This window comes from Chelonoidis abingdonii, chromosome 6 (genome assembly GCF_003597395.2).
Source record: "Chelonoidis abingdonii isolate Lonesome George chromosome 6, CheloAbing_2.0, whole genome shotgun sequence".
NCBI lineage: Eukaryota > Metazoa > Chordata > Testudines > Testudinidae > Chelonoidis > Chelonoidis abingdonii.
Window position 1 is genome coordinate 93906208 of NC_133774.1, and position 16351 is coordinate 93922558.

At 39.5% G+C, this 16351-nt stretch overlaps 1 protein-coding gene across 1 annotated transcript in view; it reads right to left on the reverse strand.

The window, feature by feature from the left end:
• The window catches only part of RIC1 (RIC1 partner of RAB6A GEF complex), a 39290-nt gene that overhangs the window by 11200 nt on the left and 11739 nt on the right, over window positions 1-16351 (reverse strand). The window contains exons 5-13 of the mRNA XM_075067250.1: window positions 16185-16337; window positions 15584-15787; window positions 12625-12663; window positions 12220-12330; window positions 11727-11816; window positions 9212-9372; window positions 5183-5321; window positions 1886-2002; window positions 42-770 (exon numbers count right to left, since the gene is read on the reverse strand). Of these exons, the coding sequence (XP_074923351.1) occupies window positions 42-770; window positions 1886-2002; window positions 5183-5321; window positions 9212-9372; window positions 11727-11816; window positions 12220-12330; window positions 12625-12663; window positions 15584-15787; window positions 16185-16337 (1743 nt within the window). The remainder of the gene's footprint in view (window positions 1-41; window positions 771-1885; window positions 2003-5182; window positions 5322-9211; window positions 9373-11726; window positions 11817-12219; window positions 12331-12624; window positions 12664-15583; window positions 15788-16184; window positions 16338-16351) is intronic.

Sequence of the window (16351 nt, forward strand, 5' to 3'; positions counted from 1 at the left end):
GGTCACTTCTTTTTTGTAATCAAGTAGCAGGGTATTATTACCTGTAGGATAATAAGGTAAGAGGCAGCTGTGTCTAAGTCCTGGGCCATTAAGCACTCCTCAAATAAGTCTTTTGGGTTTCCAACAGCAGCAAACAGGTAATTCCACAGGGCATATTCCGTCTTCCTAGCGCAATGAACAACTGTCTGCAGGAAAAGGGGGAACTCTGTAATGAACTTAGCCACAGTGGGAAGCAGAGGGTCGGGAATGGGCTCCCGCGAGGTAGCTTCTTCTTCCAGCACTTCATGAAGCATCAGTTCTAGCACATGAGGAAAGTAAGGTAATGTGGCACAGGAGTGGGCCAAAAGCAAGGCTTGTTCTCCTAGGTTCCTCACCAAAAGCTGGCGCAAAATGTGATGGAGGTAGATCTGAGAGGTTCTCTCAACAATACAGAAAGGAAAAAGGACCTCCAAATGTTGTCTAGCACTGCTGTGAGTGTATAAACTGTCGTAGAGTACAGTGTCATTGACAGCACCAAGAACCAAGGCATCTTCAAACAGAACAGCCAAGGGGTATATGTTGATGTGGAAAGGCAGCATGATCCGTCTTGACAAAAAGGAATGTGGTTTGCGGTGATCCCTGGGAAACAAAGGAAGCCAGACTTTCATACCTGACCCACCACAGCTGAGCCAGAGTGCCTCCAGTAAGTGGCGCTTTTGTTTGTTTGCCCTGCAAGTAGTCCAAACATTTTCAACCGACTGGGCTAGCACAACTGGAGCACAAAAAGGCAGCTGGGGAAGAAAAGAAAAGAAAAAAAGGATCTTAATATCCTTTTAATTTATGCCTCATCTCACTAGTATCCTTCCTTCAGCTGAAAGGGGTGACAGCACATTTCACTTCCATTTAATAGATTTGTCGGTGAGGGAGTACATGATAGAAATTCACTGTTGTAGAGAATTATGTATTAGGCACTTCTAAAACTCTAGTCAGTGCAAGTACTCAAGAAAGCAATTCAACCTGCATTTCCAGTCCCACAACCCTAAATCTGGCAAAGTAATGTATACCACAGATATTTATCAAATGCTGCCCACATCCATTTTAAAGGTTTTTCACAAATACAGCTTGCTGTCACCATGGCGTAGTTACTTTTCTACAAGTGAGGACTGATAAGAAGTGCAATTCCTATGCAACTTAGTCTAGCTGCATTTTGGGCACCCAGAAAAGGCTCCAGTATTAACCCACCAAGAGGGATCTCTCATTCCTCACCTACCGGCTGGTTACTGTAATAATAATGTTTGCAAGCATTCACTTGAATCCAACCATGCTCATGCTCACACCTCTCTCTCTGCAATTTCTGAAGATTCACACAAAGATCATTAATATGAATGATTGTGAAATTGTTGCTCTTCATATGACTCTCTACACATTGTCAGAAGAACAAGGATAGTCACTCATACATTAACATTTGTTATCTCTTAAAAAGTTGGTCAAAAATGCCAATGTGTGTCTGAAGGAGACGACAAACCACAAGTATTCAAGGTGAACAGTTTAGGAATAGCCCACAGGTCGAAAATTGTTTGCCCAAGCTTTGTACAGCACTTATCACAGTGGGATCCTGATCCATGACTGACTGGGACCCCTATGTTACAGCAATACAAGGAGTAAATAATCTGACTGTCAAAGATACTTGCAAAAATAAAAACTGGTTTGTGACTGATTCGTGAACAGAAAAGAGGGCTGCATTTGTCAGGTAATTTATTCACAACAAATAATTCAACCAGTTTTAGCACAGGCATTGAAGTGTAGCTATGCACTTGTTTCTAGGCCGAGATCAATCACCTTCACAACTTTCTGAGTCCTCAGAACCTTTGAAAACTCTTCTGTGATCCCAAATATGTTTACTCACAAGTTTCCTTTGGTTAGGACTGCTGTCCTTCTCTCGTATCTGGGGGCCAGACCGATCCCTTTGTACCATGATGAGTTGTCCTGCTAAGTTTAACATAATGCTTTCTGCCTCACAGGCCTGTGGGGGGAAAAAGGGTAAATTACTTATCCCTAAACTTTTCTGAATCCATCATTTTTGCTTTGATAAGTACAGTATCGTCTCTGCATAAATTCACAGCCAAACTCATAAATTCAGAACACTGGCACTCCCACTAAGCACATCCTTTATAGGAGGTTTGTAAATACTAGCTTATGAACTCTGGATACAATTCTTTCTACCTATCTTCCAAACCAGCGTGCATATAAAGGAGGACAGATGCAAATACTCAAAGCTTTGATCTGTTTCTTAGGGAGAGACCTACCCTGTATGCTCCTTAAAAGCTTTGCTTGCCTAGGAGTAAAGCATATAAACTGGGGATATGTTGGAAGGAAGCGCTGGCCTTTCCCTGCTCTTCATTTTAATCAAACAGTTTAATTGTAAGCAGAGGTTTCAGTGTGCAACTTTCCTCAAAAAGGCTCTAAGGGTATGTCTATATTAAATTTAACACTTGCAGTTGGCCCACATCAGCTGACTTGGGCTTGCAGGGTTTGGGCTGTGCTACTGTAAAACAGTGGTGCAGACATTTGGCCTCAGGCTAGAGCCTGGGCTCTGGGACTCTCCCCCATCATGGGGTCCCAGAGCTTGGGCTTCAGCACTAGCCCCAACATCTACACTGCAATCTTACAGCCCAATAGCCTAGCCTGAGCCACACAAGCCCAAGTCAGCTGATGAGGGCCAGCCAGAGGGTGTGTAATTGCAGTTCAGACATACTCTAAAACTGCACTGCATATTGCCATGGTTTTTTAAATGGTGTTTAACAGGAACAGCTTTTTTACCAGAGCTAATATGTCATGCACTCCCACAGACCTTAATCAAATTTCAGTTAAAGGGTTGACTTGAGGCTGGTTACTGTATCGACCTTGGCTGTGGCTAAATAAGCTCCTAGCAGCTCACTGCCAGTTCACCTAGGGAACAACAGCCCACAAGGACAGCCATTTTCAACACTTAACTTTTGAAGAAGAGAACAGAATGCTGTGGTTGTAGAGTACTTCATATTCCAAAAAGGAAAAAACCAAAAAACGTAAATTATATGTACACAATGTTAGTGCCTTTATTTTACACAGATACATGCACCCCAATCATCTAAGTGTCCTTTGTGCCCCCTGCTTTTAAATCTGCTTATTTTAGTTAGCATTGCTGCGGGTCTGTGCAAGTGCCATGTGGTGGAATTGGTTATGCCAGGGTCAAGCCTTCCTAATACACAGAGGCAAGCCCCTTAAAAAGCCAATTTAGCATAGGAAGCAATCAGAAGAAACACGCAGGGCTGAGCACCTATGGAAGGAAACATTTAAATAGTTCTACTGTAAAAGTGACTGTAAAAATGCCATCTTGTTCAACAGAACTGCTCCCAGTGTCTAGCTGTAGTTTTGCCTCAACTTTAATTGTCAAGTAAGCTTTTTCTACTTCTGTTCTGTTGGCACTGCAGAGTCAACACTGCTACAGGAATCAAAGATGGATTCCATTTTGGCTCAGGCATCATCAGTAGAACCGTTAATCAAGATTGATCACAGGGACTTTACTATTAATGCTAGGGCCAAAAAGAACCCAGCTTAACTTTTATATTTAAGGTTGACTCGCAGAGATGACAATTAGAGTAAACATCTTTTTACTTGTGAACTCAACAAATTTGGTATGGAATTTCTTGACAGAAAAGCAAATCAAGGAACCCAACCTGTAGTGTAAATTTTTCCCTCCCAAATAGAAGTGCACTTAAAAACCTTAAATGTTTAATACTACATGGATATTTGGATCTCTGAAAAATGTTTATTTTGTTTTACATTTAAATCAACTGCCTGACAGCTTACAGACTATCATGTGTGTAAAGCCCACATCCAGTTTTTCGTATCAGACTGGAAGGCCCTGAATAGTAGATTCTCAGCATCTGAGATAGAAGACAATGAATTTGATCCTTTGCTTATAAGCATCTTCCTGCAGCTAGATAAGAATGGCAAGACTGTGTCCTAGAGTTCATGATGATTTAGAGTCTGCAATGCAGCTTCAGCACTGTACAGGAAGAACAGAATGCAAGAAGCATCTCAGAATGAAGCAGGAAGTGAACCAATGAATGCTCCAACCCCCCATCCACTGTATCAGTTACACTTCTCACAGGCAATTCGTCTCCCTTAAATAACCCAATAGGTAATAGTCTTCAGAAAGGAAGGATAGTCCAGAGTTAAGGGCACTAGTTGTCTAATTCCCTGCTCCACCACAGAATTCTTGTGCAGCCTTGCACAAGATAGATATTATGCGACTCTGGGTATATGTACACTGCAGCTGAGAGCATGCCTCCCAGCCCAAGCAGACAGACTCTCACTAGTTCAAGGAGCGCTAGCATGCTAAAAATAGCAACACGGATGCTGTGTCATGGACTAGTCACCCAAGTACAAGCCCACCTGGTCCTCTGGGTCCCTACTCTGGTGGCAAGCCCATGCTGCAACATCCACATTGCTATATTTAGGGCGCTAGCTCAAGCAGAGCTAGTGTGTCCATCTACTTGGGTTGAGAGGCATGCTCCCAACTGCAGTGTAGACATACCTTCTGTGCATTTGTTTCCCATCTGTATAATGGGAATAGCAGCTTCCCTACCTCACAGGGGTGTTGTGAGGATAAGTACATAAAAAAATTGTGAGACTATACTATAGCAAGAGGGCAATAAGTACCTAAGATAGAAAAGTTGGTCCAGGCCCCAATGCTACCTATACAAATATTGCCCCTTTCCCAGGAATCAACTGCTCCTTTAGATGGATTCACTGCCTACTTGACTTTGGGGAGTAATACCAAAAAGATGCACCTTGTGTGTGTCCAGGGGTCCTACATTATAGAAAAGAGTTCTATGCATGTTCTAGAACAGTTTGGAATTGTATGGGCATTGATCCAGAAGATGTATATTTCATACCCACATTATTTAAATAGTTAAATGTACCCATTTTGTTTTGTTTGCTTGCTTGTTTTTGTTTTGATTCTTTTGGGCTTTGGCTCTCATACTAAACAATAGAAGCATTTTATAAATATTTGAAAAGCATCTTCAAAAGAACTCTATTGCTACTGTCTGATATCATCACCCAGGCAGAACTCTTAAGACTAAAACTACCAACTCCAAGGACTGTCAGTTATTTTTTTATTAAACTTCCACCACTCAAACACTGGATAGACTCATACCTGCTGTGGCATTTTCAAGCTGATGCCAGTCTCTGTTCTCACCGATGTCAGAGTTACAGAAATAACAAGGAAAGGATGAGGAATATAACGAGACATGGATACCTCTTGAAGAACTTGAATACTGGCAGTAGGGTTAGGACTGTAAGAGGGGGGAAAAAACAGTTGCTAAACATTTCTCCTCTAAGATAGTTTCTAAATGCTTAATGATGGAAAATACTAATTTAATCACAGGAAGCAGAGCTCTTTCAAGAAACCAGAACAATTTCCCCTTAAACTGCAAAACTGTACCCAGGCCACTCTTCTGAACTGGATAAAGTTTTATTTAATAAACCCATTAGCCTGATTTGTTCCATCTTGATAATTTATGGGAACACAGGAAGAAAGAGCAAAGTGCTCAATGTACCTCTCAATAGTGATGATTTCAATCCAGGTTTCTCTGAACAAGGCATTGGAACTATTCTCCTCCAAGTTAGACAACAGCCATCTCCCTCCCTACTGATGAAGATTCCCTCTCTTTGATTTCAATGCAGGCTACAATGTTGTGAACAACTCCATCCATCTACTGCAATAAATTATAAACCCTCCTTTGTTCTGGTTCTAATCCTCCCCATTAAATGGTGCTGACTTCTGTGCTAGATCCTCCTCTACACTAAGAGCTCCTCCTACAGGGAGTCTAAAGGTTTACTCTTCACAGCCCTTTGCTTTTTTACCTCGCTCCTCCTTTTCAGTCATCCTTCCTCTCCCTTTAAGTTTAATTTCCGTTTTTATGGTGATGATTCTCAAGTGCACACGTTTCAGTGCCTTTGATGACTCCTATCCACATTGGTAAGATGTGAGGCATTACACCACTACCCTGTTATAACATGACCCGACATAACACGGGTTCGCAAACAAGGCAGTAAAGCTCTGACAAGGGTGCCAGGCTGGGCCAGGCCAGGGCCAAGGGGTTGATAGGGGAGAGGGTCTTGGGGGTGGTCAGGGGCTTCCCCTCTCAGGGTCTGGGGGCAAGAGCTGTGAGAGGGCACTTTTGGGGGCCCCGCAATCCCAGAGTGGCCCAGGGGATTAGTGGGGGGCTGGGAGCAGCCCGCTCCGCATCCCTCTCCCCAGCCCCAACCATGTTGCTTGGGGGAGGAGGTTTGGGGAAAGGGACCCCCCGCACTCACCAGCAGCGGCGGAAGCAGAGCAGCCCAGCCTCAGCCCGCTCCACTCCTCCAGCTCCCAGCCACAGCACTCCACCTCCCGCCACAGCTGAGTACGGGGGCTGTCCTTTCCCCAGCCTCCCCACACTCACCTGCAGCAGGAAGTGGAGCCCTGCGGCTGGGAGGTGGCGGAGTGGAGCGGGCTGGGGCTGGGCTGCTCTGCTTCCGCCGCTGCTGGTGAGTACCAGGGCGGGGGTGGATAGGGGTCGGAGCAGTCAGGGGATAGGGAGCAGGGGGGGTTGGGTGGGATCCTGGGGGCAATTACGGATGGGGGTCTCTGGAAGGGGCAGTCAGAGAACAAGGAACAGGGGGAAGGGGGGAGGCAAAGCAAGTTTGATATAACATGGTCTCACCTATAACACGGTGAGATTTTTTCTCCCCCAAGGACCGTGTAATATCGGGGTAGAGGTGTATTTAAAGTTCCTTCAGTTAAGTATCTGAGACAGAAGTTTTTATGGGCAGGAAGGGCATTCTCCAACATTTTGCTCTTCAATTTAAAACATACTTTTACTATACACTTTCTGTAACCTTACCACCCCTGATTCAGAACTCATCAGTTCATGAGTTTACTATGCTGTAAATCTGTCTACAATATGATCATCTCTATAGCACTGACCACATTTTTTATCACTTTGATGCCACCTGCTCTGAAATCCTCATGGCCTTTTATCTTTTTTTTTTTCTTGACAGCTACCTTCGTTATGGCCTCCCATTTCTCAGCTGTGACTGCGGGCACATAAAGAGTAATTCTCAATTCCATTCTCCAACAGCTCCACCAGCTCTCATTTGTTTACCCAAATCCTGAAACACTTAGTTGTTTTTAAAGTCTCCATGGAACTGTTCTTGCCTGTCACGTGGACTCATTATACTGTTCGAGTGCCCATTCCTTTTGCTATCAGGTTCCTCATCTCTCTGCAGCTCCTTCTAACAGTGGAAATGCCTCACATACCATCTGGAACAGTCTTCCTGTATCCCTCAGCCACTCCTAGTTCACACAACAAATCTCTGGCAGGACTGGAGAACCGGAATTAGTAGTCCTGACCTCTACTACTCTGCAGACATCTATTAGGGCCATTTTACATACAAGACTGCATAAGGAAGGGTGAGAAATTAGAGGGGGAAAAATAATAATGAACTGGAGCCCAAAGAGTTAGAAAATCTCTTCTCTATAGAAATCTTGTAGTGCCTTAAATACTACCAGCTAATCTTTTTCTGGACCCACTTTCAGGTCATGAATCCTGTATCTGTTGCAGGAGCTACTCCAGCTGAGCATTCAAAAACAGGACAAGTTTCTCTCCATTACATTTACTTATTGACTCAACAGATGTTCAAGCATCTTCAAGCTTCTAAATAAAAGTCTGCACTGAAGGGACGGATTCCATTTATAGGTTTTCTGAAAAAATACCAAGTAGGCTAAAGTAGCAGCTACATAAGCTCTACATAGTCTAGGTTTTTACATAAGAGTAGGCCACCACTTAAAGCAACCCAGAACAGTACCCTCAGGGACAAACTGTAGAATTTAGAATTCATTGGGAAAAAAAAGTAAATGAAAACTCAATCTGTCTAAAGTCGGCTCTTATTAACAGTGTATGTCCATTCACAAGTGATATTTCGCATTCTTCCTTGAGAAACATTTAAAACCCTTAGAATTCTTTGTCTAGACACCAGTTATCTAAAGATCTTGTATCACTGTTACATCCTGTAAAGCAAAATAATGTTGTGAATACAGATATTCGCTCGCTTAGGCAGTTGCTAGGGAGTGTAGAAGCAAGTTCCATTCTGACAAACTATCAAAAACAAGGACTTAGAATCTCTGAAAAAGATATCTTCAACTTCTGAAGTAATTATTGCCTTACCTAAATATGGCTTTCTAAAGTAAGAAAACAAGACAAAAATATTCCTGACTGATCTTTAAGTGCTATACCAATTAGTGACAAACCCTTCCTTCTCCAGCTGCTTACTTGTCAAAAAGTACAAAAAAGACTTCTGTCCCTGACAATTTCCTCTAATTTTCCATGATGAATGGAATGTGAAAACTAAGACAGACAGAATTAACTGGTTGGTACGGTTAGATTTTTTAAAATTCTCTATTTAGAAAAGAACTTTACGGATTTTGTAAAGTTACTGATACCAGCTTAAATAATTACAGGTCTGGATGCAGATTTTATAAATTATTAAAGTTGTATATAAGTTTCACATGCTTGTTTATGCTAAAAATACGACATTTAAAAGCTACAATTTCTAACACTAAGGAGTGGACTGGAACCCAACATGTCTAGAGATACAGATAATTAGAATCAGCTAAGCCGTAGTCAATGCAAATTTAATCAGTCCATCTACCATCTTCCTCAAGTATAATCTCAGTGTGTGATACAAGTCCCAAGAGAAAACACCAGAAGCCCAGGTTACTTTCCCTACTAGCTAAAATGGGCCAAGTTTTCAAATGTGCCCCATTTCTGACACGTTCTTCCTCAAGCACAAGTTTGTAAGTGCACATTTCAGGTACTGTCACCTGCACACGTAAATTACGTGTGGAAGTGACAGTGCTCAAAAAGTTTCTCTGGGTAAGTGTGTGTGCATGCGAACTTCCAAATATGCAAAACCTTGCATCCACATTTTGAGCATCATCATTTGCACACACAGGTGATAGAACTGCTACAAATAGATGCCATATTTTGAAAAGTTATCTCAAGAAGTTATCAAAGCCTGTGATTAATCTTAAGACTAACCATTTATGAAAGGAAATTAGTCATGTAAAGGAGATATTTCTGAGTTAATTACTATAAAAATGTGCAAAATAATTTTATAGACTTGCTTCAGTTGTACTCACCCATCAGGTTGTCTTTCAATACTATAAAGGCATACAGAACAATCTGCTCTAAACAATATTACTATATCCCGGAAGACACTGAGTAGTAATGTTTCTGCCTGCACTTTGGTGACATGTGCAAATGCATTGTCCAGATTGGATGTTCGCAGGTAGATTCTTAGCTGTAAAGACAATTAATGGTTTAAACAAGAGAGTTCTCTTGCTGCAAACATCAACGTAATGTAAATACTCAACAGATCCATTAATGCCTCATATGGTATGGCAAAATATTTTAGGAAGCAATTTTAAATTGTATACTAAACTAACTGACTGAGTGCTTAACTGGTAGTGCTATGGTAGCTATATCAACAGCGAAAAGTAAAACAAAACAAAAAATTAAGAGAATCAGTTCTAAAATGCAGACCTTGAATGAAGGAAAGTTTTTACCTTCCTCAAATATTCATCCAAATTCCTATTCACACTGAGCCTCTTTCCCCTTCCTCCCCCACCAGTTGAAGAGTTATACAACATTCCCCCAAACATTCCTCTATATTTAGTAGGGCTGTCAAGCGGTTAAAAAAATTAATTGTGTGATAAATCACATTGCTAAATAATAGAATATCATTTATTTAAATATTTTTGGATGTTTTCTACATTTTCAAATATATTGATTTCAATTACAACAAAGAATACAAAGTATGTAATGCTCACTTTACATATATTTTTGACTACAAGTATTTGCACTGTAAAAACAACAAAAGAAATAGTATTATTCAGTTCCCCTAGTACAAGTACTGTAGTGCAACCTCTTTATCAGGCAAGTTGAACTTACAAATGTAGAATTATGTATAAAAACTGCATTCAAAACTAAAATAATGTAAAATTTTAGACTCTGCACGTCCACTCAGTCCTACTTCTTGTTCAGCCAATTGCTCAGACCAACAAGTTTGTTTACATTTGCAGATCATGATGCCCGCTTCTTGTTTACAATGTCACCTGAAAGTGAGAACAGGCAATTGTATGGCACTGTTGCAGACAGCGTCACAAGATATTTCTGTGCCAGATATGCTAAAGATTGACATGTCCCTTCATGCTTCAACCAACATCCCAAGGGACATGCATCCATGCTGACGACGGGTTCTGCTCGATAACAATCCAAAGCAGTGAGGATTGATGCAAGTTCATTTTCATTATCTGAGTCAGATGTCACCATCAGAAAGTTGATTTTCTTTTTTGGTGGTTCAGGTTCTGTAGTTTCCACATTGGAGTGTTGCTCTTTTAAGACTTCTCAAAGCATGCTCCATACCTTGTCCCTCTCAGATTTTGGAAGGCACTTCAGATTCATTAACCCTGGGTCGAGTACTGTAGCTATCTTTCGATATCTCACACTGGTACCTTCTTTGCGTTTTGTCAAATCTGCAGTGAAAGGGTTATTAAAACTAACAGCAGGTGCTGGGTCATCATCTGAGACTGCTATAACATGAAATATACAACAGAATGCGGGTGTAAAAGAGCAGGGGACATACAATTCTCCCCCAAGGAATTCAGTCACACATTTAATTAAAGCTCCCCCCCCCCCCCAAAACGATTGTCATCAGAATGGAAGCATGTCCTCTGGAATGGTGGCCAAAGTATGGAAGTGCATATGAATGTTAAGCGTATCTGGCATGTAAATATCTTGCAATGCCTGCTACAGAAGTCCCATGCAAATGTCTGTTCCTGCTTTCTGATGATGACAACGTAAAGTGGGCAGCATTATCTCCTTTAAATGTAAACAAACTTGTTTGTCTTAGCGGTTGGCTAACCAAGAAGTAGGACTGAGGACTTGTAGGCTCTGAAGTTTTATATTGCTTTGTTTCTGAGTGCAGTTATGTAACAAAAAACCTACATCTAAGTTGAACTTTCAGGACAAAGACTGCATTACAGTATTTATATGAGGTGAATTCAAAAATACTATTTCTTTATCATTTTTACAGTGCAAATATTTGTAATAGAAAATATATACTTTGATGTCAATTACAACACAGAATACAATATATATGAAAATGTAAAAAAACATCCAAAATATTTAATACATTTCAATTGGTATTCTACCGTTTAGCAGTGCAATTAAAACTGCAATTAATCACGATTAAATTTTTTAATTGTGATTATTTTTTAGTTAAATCACATGAGTTAACTGCAACTAATCAACAGCCCTAATATTTAGGGAACACAAAAACCTTTCTGCCAGCATTCAAAATTATGTCACATTTCTAAGGAAGATGAACATATTCTTATGTTGTCTTAACATGAAAATGGCTTTTAATGTCAATGGACAACTTTACCACAAATGATTAGTTATAAGAGGTATTGGATGCAGGCAGAATCAAAATGCTTCAAACATAAAGAGTAGAAGGAAAGGAACCTATATTAGCTGAAATTCCTACAGTTTTCTGTTTGTTTTTTCCTGTTCATAAAATTAATTTTGAACATGACTAATATTTAAAAATAAGATAGCAACTGAATAGATTGCTTGAAGAAACGAATGCCTTACCTCTTCTTGGCGGTCACTTAAATTATAACATGCAAGAACAATGAAATCATTCCACCAGGCTATGCCACCTGTTACGATCATATTTTGCTCCTTAAAATAAAATGAAAGATCAAGCAAGTCAGAAAGGTTATAAGCTGCTTACAAGTTTGCACAAATCACATAATTTACACATACAAAAATAAATGAATACATAGAGAATTATACACACACTTAATACATATATAAGCCTTCAACAGACTACATATAAAAAAAATCTCCTGTAGATGACCCAAAAAACAGTATCACTATGAATAGGACAATCTTAATTAGGTATGACATTACTTTTTTAAAAATAAGTCTTCATGTCAGATGGATATGTGATCATCAAAAACTATTCAACAAAGTCAAGTTCTTCTGTCTTCAAGAAATTCATTTGAAAAAATGTTCAAAATATTGTGATTATAATAAATCTGGTTAAATTGCACACAAGCTTATAAAACTAGTCAGCACTCACCTGGGTAATGTTCCCAAACAACTTCCATTTTTTGGTGAGTAAAGAATAATGTGCAAAACCAAACTTGCCAACAACAGCTACATTCTGCCCCAGTTTGTCAATGGCTGAAAACTGTTCAGACAAAAATTAGGGGGAAAAAAAACTATTGTTCAGAAATCTTTCAAAAATCACATACTTCTGCTCAAGATGATCAATACTTTAGCAATATTAATATACTCAGTTGAACCTGAAAATTGTCTGTACTAATGTTCTCCACCATACTTTTAAATAAATGACATTTTTCTTTTAATTACATAAATTGCTTTGATTTAATACAGTGGCAATCTCACCCTATAACAAGAACAATTATAAAAACATAATGCTTGCATTTTTCATCAAGCACCAACCTATTTTTAAGTAACTCACCCTTATAGGCCAGTTGGTCTCTAGATATGTACTGTGAATCTAAAAAAAAATATATATATATATAATACAGATCACTGTACTGATAAATTGAAAATAAATTCACACATTTAAGGGATATAAAAGAAACAATGTTGACTGTGTATCTATTTTTAATTCCATAACATTCTGGTTTCTTCACAGCCATTGGAGTTTTTTCACCACCACAATTCTTCCCTCACTCCACTCTTTTCAATACATTTTAGAATGAAATAAACCCTAGAAAACAATTTTAACAACATATTTTAAGCTTGTTTTCTGATTTTCTTTGCTTTGGTTAAAATATGTAAAAAAACTACGAATAGTGAGTTACAGGGGCAAAATACTATTTATTTTAGACTTTTCCCCTTCAAGCAGTTGATTTTTTCCATCGATTGAAGAGCTGTCAAGGGAAGATTCTATTCAATAAAATCATCTGTTATGCATGGTTTCTTCAGCCCTCACCTCCAGGAATCAAATTTCCTTGGATTTGCACTGACATTAAAAAAAAAACCCTATTCTGACTCAATTTGCCTTTTTTTCCACTCCTGAATGGTTTTATTTTGCACAAAATGTATATACTAAGTTATGTTCTTCTCATAAAATTAACATGGTAAAATTCCATTAGTCTGTATACAAACTGCAGCACAGCAAACTAGTGGCAAGAAGATTAACTAGAACTATGGCTATAAAGAAGGGAAGGATTTTGTTCTCTAATACAGTTGTCTGAAATATCTGTAGTTTGGTTTATGGTTTCAATGAATTACATTTCTTGGTCAGTTACCTAGCTGTTTTAAATGGCTTTAACTTCTGCCACAGACAAAATGAGATTCAGTATGCAATATCAATGCTTTTTTGCCAGAACTCAAATTATTCTACTTGGAAGTCTTCTCATCATTCCCCATTCCGATCTGCAATTTATAAGGATATTAACCATAATTTCAGACAAATTTAGGATGTTCACTGTAACCCATCAGGTAAACATTTCACAAGACAACAACAGCCTCAACCTAGGTTTGAGGTAAATTATAAATTTCAGGGAACAAGTCTTTCAGAGTTAGATTTTAACTTTTGATTCCTTTGACATGAAAGTCCAAGGGGTTTGGAAAGTGGCTGGCACTGAAATGAGAAAAAGGGTGAACTTACGAAGATACTGAATTGATAACAACCAACAACCCAAAAGCTAAAAGACTCAATGCAAGCAATTTATAAAAGCCTCCAGCTCCTTTCCAGATAGAGAGTTTACTTACTCAGTATTCTGTTACCTGAATGATCCAAAGTCTCATCAAATTAAGTTTTACTGTCCATAAGAAGATATAGCCACTCTTTAAATAGAAACCAATCAAAGCTATTTTGCAGGACACAGTAGAGCTGCCCAGAGGATTGAGGGGGCCTGAGGCAAAGCAATTTCGGGGGCCCCTTCCATAAAAAAAGTTGAAATACTACAGAATACTATATTTGTGTGGGGGCCCCTGTGGGGCCCGGGGCAAATTGCCCAACTTGCCCTCCCCCAGGCGGCCCTGGGACACAGTACTTCAAGTGAACTTTTATCCTGTAAATGTTCAACTTGGATAAGTTTAGGCAAGAGAAAAATCTATTGGTTGAAGCACCAAATAAGATCATTCAATCCTTGAAAGGATTCACGGCCTGTATTTTTGTAACAAGTTAAACCATTATGAAGAGATTTTTGGCAGTTGGATCCATTTCTCTAATATCAAATATGCTGTCTGGTCTTCCTTACACTCTTACTACTCATTACCAACTGGCAAATATGCCTCAGCAGATAAACTAGGCCAATGGGGGTGAAGACAGCAGTTGTCTGAGTATTCCTCCTATTACCTGTGTGTAAAAGCCTATTAAACAGGTCTCAGCCTAAATTGGTGTTTATTCTACTGTGTAACATTCCTTTTCATTTCTGAGTGCAGTGGAGAAACAGAAGAAAAGGTGGGACCAAATTCCTCTGTGCAAAGTCTGTTAGGACAGTCTGACTGGCGCTACTGCTCTTATCGTATGAGCAACTAAACCATCAGACACCATAAATCAAATGAAATTGCTTCCCTAGATGAGGTTGTTTTCATTAAAGGCAAGCAAATACATTCTAAGTTAGAGTCAGATTAGAAACCCACATAAACACTCTCCAGGTTCTGCAGATTATTTGTTTGAAAAGGCATCAGTTTGTAAAACATCATGGGTTAATGACTGTAATTAGTCGTAAAAAGCCAAAAAGCCAGGAAAGATGTGAGGGGTATAGACACTGCACATATAATAAGTTAAATCATGTCAATTTTACTAAAGTGTCATCCTCAGTTTTAGTGAAATCCATAAAGCAGATATGTAAGCAGGAAACTGTCTAAAATTATGGATTCAAAATTATCTAAATTGTTCCTCACTGCTGGAATGAGTAAGCCTGATGGGCTTTGGACTTAACACCTTCTGGAAACAGCTTCTTGCAAGCTATACTACTATAAAGTGGTTTCAGCTCCTCATCTAAACAAACAGTTTGCATGTATTGCCAAAACCCTGACTCTGTCTGCAACAGACAATCTTTAAATCTGTCTACATGGACATTAGAAACTTCATATATTCTACAGAGTATTTCGTACCTACAACATCCTCAATGATCCTTCAGGGCAGGAGGAAAGAATTTATATGTGGGAAAAAAACAGCTCTCTCTCATGAGGTCAGAAAGGCATTTTAAGCCCTTGATTGGCTAGGATGCGACTCCACAGCTGGAGGAAAAAAGGCCAGCCAGAATTCTTTTCACCCTTGGGGAATAAGCTGTACAGTGGGAGCAAGCAATAGGAAACAGGAGGGCAAAGAGATTTCACACTATATGACAAATACAATACTTGCAGAAGGGATAAAAAGAAACACAGATGCCACCAGGTTCAGGTGATAGCAAGTAAGTGCAAAAATACTATTTGAGTAACAAATGGAGAATTACCTGTACAACATGCCAATGCCTGTGTCCTAATAAAGTGCTTAAACCCTGAGAATCTAAACTGCCCTCCAAAAATGGGCCCCCTTCCCTGATGGGCTTATGATCAGAGTGTGCTGAAGCACTTCTGGGATTCTGGGCCTGTGTTGCATCCCCACAGTTCAAATACAAGCGATCTTCTCCTTGCAGGAGGACCTGCTCCTGGTTACTCTATATTTAAAAAGAAAAAGAAAAAAGATATGATGTTACTGCACAGAAAACAAAATAAACACAGAACACTTCATTTCACAGAGTCCAACTTAAACCAACAGTAAGAAAAATATGATTTAAGGCAGTTTTTCCCATCTTTGAAGGACCAATAATATACTGCAGAGATAGCAAAACAGATGATGATCATATACAGCAGTATTTTCAAAATAGCTCCTATTTCAAAAGCCGATTTTGCTTAAATAGAAAGACACACTTAAGGCAAGAGAAATATACACAAACATGACAATTTATTAGAAAACACATCAGGCTTCACCTTATAAAGGAAGAAACACAAAAAAGGTTATCTGAAAACTGGGGACAATCTTCATAGATAGATCTTCCTATTTTAGACACGTACCATGCAAGTGTTAGCAGTGAGCGCACTCTTGATGAACTGAAATTGCAGAATACCAAGTTGATGAGCTTCGTTCTTGGTATCTATATCACACCCTGCATTCAGAGAACAATTCCCATCGATCACCCAGAGGTGATAGCCTTCTGAACCCCAGCTCTGAACACATGCAA